This window comes from Miniopterus schreibersii (assembly GCF_964146895.1).
Source record: "Miniopterus schreibersii genome assembly, chromosome: 4".
In the NCBI taxonomy this organism is placed as follows: Eukaryota; Metazoa; Chordata; class Mammalia; order Chiroptera; family Miniopteridae; genus Miniopterus; species Miniopterus schreibersii.
In genome coordinates, this window is record NC_138105.1 from 96,771,748 (window position 1) to 96,776,137 (window position 4,390).

The 4,390-nt window shown below is 57.8% G+C and overlaps 1 protein-coding gene across 1 annotated transcript; it reads right to left on the reverse strand.

Moving 5' to 3' along the window:
- On the reverse strand, positions 1 to 3,050 carry DUSP1 (dual specificity phosphatase 1). Its single transcript, XM_081135174.1, has 4 exons — positions 2,411 to 3,050; positions 2,026 to 2,171; positions 1,442 to 1,661; positions 1 to 1,038 (listed from the first exon to the last, which is right to left on the reverse strand). The coding sequence occupies exons 1-4, from the start codon at positions 2,778 to 2,780 to the stop codon at positions 668 to 670; spliced, it is 1,107 nt and encodes a 368-aa protein (XP_080991300.1). The 5' UTR covers positions 2,781 to 3,050; the 3' UTR covers positions 1 to 667.
- Between the last annotated feature and the right edge of the window lie 1,340 nt (positions 3,051 to 4,390).

The following is a 4,390-nucleotide window of genomic DNA, read 5'->3' on the forward strand; positions in this document are numbered from 1 at the left end:
TTCAATAGAAATGCCATAATTTATTCCGTTGTATAAAAAAGTCATCCTTATGTAACAAAATGTCTTCTTAGAAGAAGAAATATATTATTTCAGGTCATAAATAATCAGCAAACATACAACTGTTGGCAACTTAAAAAAACAACACTGGTGCTTCCCATCAGTGCTGAGAACAAACCTGCTTAGGCTGTATGTACAGGGTGTTACAGTACTCAAACACAAAAATTGAGGTATTTGGTTCTAGGAGTCGACACTGACCTTTGTGAAGGCAGACCACCTACACAAAAATAAATAAGGTATATTCTCATATGTATATGTGTCGTCAGGAATGGTAATACTGGTATGTATGTCAAGCATGAAGTTTCTACAAAAAAACGGGGGCAAGCGAAAAGAAATTGGCTCACACACTGAGTCCTTTCTCTTCTGCCCCATTTGTCAGGGGGCCTTGAGGTACCCCACTATACATTGGTCCCGAACTTGCCGAGTTCAGCAAATGCCTCGATGCTCAGTCATCACTGTGACTTCTTAGGAACCCAGTGGAACTCAGGCGAAATTAATAAATAAATAGGGACCAGCCCTCACAAGCTCCCTCCTTGGAGTTATTGCCTTTTTCCTCTCAAGAAGGAGCCTGGAGTCCTGGTGGGTTGTGAAGATCACCTCCCGTGGCCTTTCAGCAGCTGGGAGAGGTCGTAATGGGGCTCTGAAGGTAGCTCAATGCACTGTTCGTGGAGTGGACCGGGATGGACACAGGGAAGTTGAAGACGGTGGTGGTGGAGGTGCCCCGGTCTAGCACAGACATGGCAGGACTCCCCGCCTCTGCGGAGCAGTGCGGGGCCAGGACCTGGGACTCGAACTGCAACAGCTGGCCCATGAAGCTGAAGTTGGGGGAGATGATGCTTCTCCTCTGTTTCACAAACTCAAAGGCCTCGTCCAGCTTGACTCGGTTAGTCCTCATGAGGTACGCGAGGCAGATGGTGGCCGAGCGGGAAATGCCCGCCTGGCAGTGGACAAACACCCTTCCTCCAGCATTCTTGATGGAGTCTGGAAAACAAAGGGTGGCTGGTTACTAGGGAGAACGGCCCCAGGCACAGGGTGTCTAAGTGTCAAGTGTGTCGGGTGCAGAGATGCTCAACATCAACAGTGCCATCACAAAGACACTGTTCATGGTGGCAATGTGGCCACTGTGCAAAGAACAGGATTTAAACCCAGACTGGCTATCCACTAAGCAAACAGATGTTGGGCAGATCAACTTTCTGAGCCTCCGTTTGCTAATTTGTAAAGTGGGACAGCAAATCAACAGTTTGCAGAGATGTTACCCACACCAGACTGATATTTAATGTCTGGAGGAAGGCTGAGAAAAGTCATTCAAGTCCTTGCCATAGTGTGTGGGCTCAGTGGCTAAGATGTGGGAAGTGAGGCAGAAGTCTCAGGGCACTCCATTTACCTATGAAGTCGATTGCCTCGTTGAACCAGGAGCTGATGTCTGCCTTGTGGTTGTCCTCCACCGGGATGCTCTTGTACTGGTAGTGACCCTCAAAATGATTGGGACAATTGGCTGACACGTTGATCAAGGCAGTGATGCCCAAGGCATCCAGCATGTCCTTGCGGGAGGCATGATAGGCACTGCCCAGGTACAGAAAGGGCAGGATCTCCACTGGGCCACCCTGAAATCCAAAAATATCCAACACTTGTCAAGCTCCGCTCAAAGTCAATGCCACTGCCCACCCCCACAGAAACTCCCTGTTGGCAGTCTGTTTCAGATACTGGGTGAACTTTCTCAGCACTGTTGTTGGAGTATAAATAAATAGGAGACTAAACCCATTTGCCTGGGCAAGGCCAATGGTCACTTCTGCGGTGCCAGCAGTTAAGAGAGTCAGCTCATCCGACCACTCAACCACGGGATAAATAATATCCTTGTGTCACCTCCGTCATAAATAACGCTGGTCATTTTCTATATTCTCACTAACACTGCTTTCCCTGGCCTCTGTCAACTGTTCCTTCTCCCCTCTGGCTCGGGCCCCTACTAACCTGATCGTAGAGTGGGGTGCTGCAGGAACTGCACCCTGATTCGGCGCTGTCGGGGACGTTAGTACTCAGGGGAAGGCTGAGCCCCATGGGGGTCGACTGTTTGCTGCACAGCTCCGGGCAGGAAGCTGCAAAGGCTTCATATCCTCCTGGGAATACAAAGAGACATTTTTTCCATTAGCGCCGCTGGGACAGGGCACCTTCATGCAGGGTAACTCCCCACCCACCAGGGCTGGGAGTCTACCCCGGAATCTTTGTTCTGGCGCCAAACAATGCCAATGACAAGCCCCCGGAATACGACTCGGGCGGCCCCGCGCTCCCGGAGGGGCAGGAGCTGCGCGACGGTGCTCTTCACCCCCCCCCCAGCCCAGAGCCGCCGAGGGCGCACCTTTGAGGAAGAAGACCTGCGCGGCGGCGCGCGCCTCGCGGCGGAGCGCGCCCGCGGCCAGCGCCAGGGTGCCGTCGCGCTTGGCGGAGTCCAGCGCGGCGCTGCGCTCGTCCAGCAGCACCACGGCGTGGTAGGCGCCCGCCAGCAGGCGGCCGCGCAGCTCGGCGTTGGGCACGATGTGCTCCAGGCCCATGGCGCCCTTGGCCCGGCGCCGCACGATAGTGCTGAAGCGCACGTTGACCGAGCCGGCGATGTGGCCCGCGTTGAAGGCGAAGAAGGAGCGGCAGTCCAGCAGCAGGCACTGCGCCGCGCGCTCCCGCAGCAGCGTCCGCAGGCCTCCGGCGTCCAGCGAGCCCACCTCCATGACCATGGCCGGCCCCAACGCCCCCAGCGTGCAATCTTCCTGCGCTCTTTGTCCTCGGAAGCCCAGGGCAGGGAGGCGGCGGCTTTGGAGAAGCAGCCCGGCTCTGTTCACTTTCTTTGCGCGGAACCCCAAACTGCCTTTGGACCGAGCGGGGGGCTGTGGTGCGGTTGCTTGATGCGCCTCTTGCTTCGCGCCCCTCTAGTCCAGGTCGCACCTCCTGCCCTCGCGTCCGCAGCGAGCGGGACCCGCGAGCGGGCGCTTATATGTAGCCTCTCTGGGGGGAGGAGCTAAGCGAGCGCGGAGGGGGAGGGGGTTTGTTTATTTGAATGGATGTCACGTGACGGGCGGTGACGTCACCGCCCTGCCCGGCTTGGCGCCGGCCGAGCCAGAGGCGAAGACGTCATCGGCCCCGGAGCTAGATCCGCAGGCCGCGCGCTGGCTCCGGCCCCGGGCCCCCACCCCCCGCCCGCGGCCCGGCCCGCGCCTAGCTGGTCCCCCGGGACCTGGCCCGCGCCGCTCCGGGCCCAGCGGGGAGGGGAGGAGGGCGCGTTGCCAGCCCTGGGCTGGCGGGGATGCGAGCGGCGGAGAAAAGGGGTGAGGGGGAGCGTGCCACCGGCCTTCGCCTCCTGTACCCCCCGCCGTTTCCCCTCCCTGCGCCCCCCGCCCCCCGCCGGTTCCCCTCCCTGCGCCCCCGCCGCGGCCGGGAGCGGAAAGGGGCTTCCTGCGCTTTTTCTAGGCGTGTGCCCCTTTCTCTCATTTCCTGGTCCCCAACCGGGGGCAGAGTCCCAAAAAGAAGCGATCACACTGCTGGGCCGGGGTGGGGGGGTGGGGGGTGTAAATTTGGCCATAGAAATGTTCGTACCAAAAACGACCGAAGTGAGTTGGGATGGAGGGGTTCAGGGAAATGTTTTCCTGTTTCCCAGACCTTCTTGTTACTTAAAAAAAAAAAAAAAGGACATTTAATAAGTTAAATGACTTCTAATCAGACTCCTGCTGAAAACAGGTTACGAGTGATGTGGTCCCTAGAAGACTTGAAGCGGAGGAAGGCGGGTCAGGGGGTTGATATCTCAGTGGGGGGGTCGCAAGGCACTCCTGAGGATGGAGGGGTTCGACGGTTTGGGGGAGGTGATAGCGCCCCCCAGGGGCCACCGAACAAGTTCCTGGTCGCGTTTGCTTAGGACAAATGGAGCTGCCCCATCTCCGTTCCTTAAATATGTACTGATCAGGAGGCTGCTGTGCTCTGGGTGGGGGCGCAGCTCGGACCAGGAGCCGACCCGACACCCTCGCCCTGGTTCTCGCCATCTGTGTGGGCTGAATTCGACAGCCAGTCCTACGGCGCGTAAGGAGGATTTCCAAGACCTGGGCAAATGTTTGGGAAGACCCCACTGGGTCACGCGTGCGCTGAGCCCAAGTGCCCCCCCCGCCCCCCCGGGCAGTGGAGCCCCGTGCGGTGGCACCGAGGTGCTAGGCACACAAACATAAACATTGCGCCATAGCCACCGGTCGGGGTGCAGAGTCAGGGACGGTCTGCGGTTTCTTCCCCGCTCCTCCAGGGGAGGAGGGGGATTTCACTGCCACCCTGATGTCGTCGATCTTTGATTGTATCACCAGAGGCG

Coding starts and splice junctions, on each gene's coding strand:
- DUSP1 (XM_081135174.1), bottom strand. CDS start 2,780: ATGGTCATGGAGGTGGGCTCGCTGGACGCCGGAGGCCTGCGGACGCTG. Junction 2,172..2,410: donor GCAGGTCTTCTTCCTCAAAG/GTGCGCCCTCGG, acceptor TTGTATTCCCAG/GAGGATATGAAGCCTTTGCA. Junction 1,039..1,441: donor CGAGGCAATCGACTTCATAG/GTAAATGGAGTG, acceptor TTTGTTTTCCAG/ACTCCATCAAGAATGCTGGA.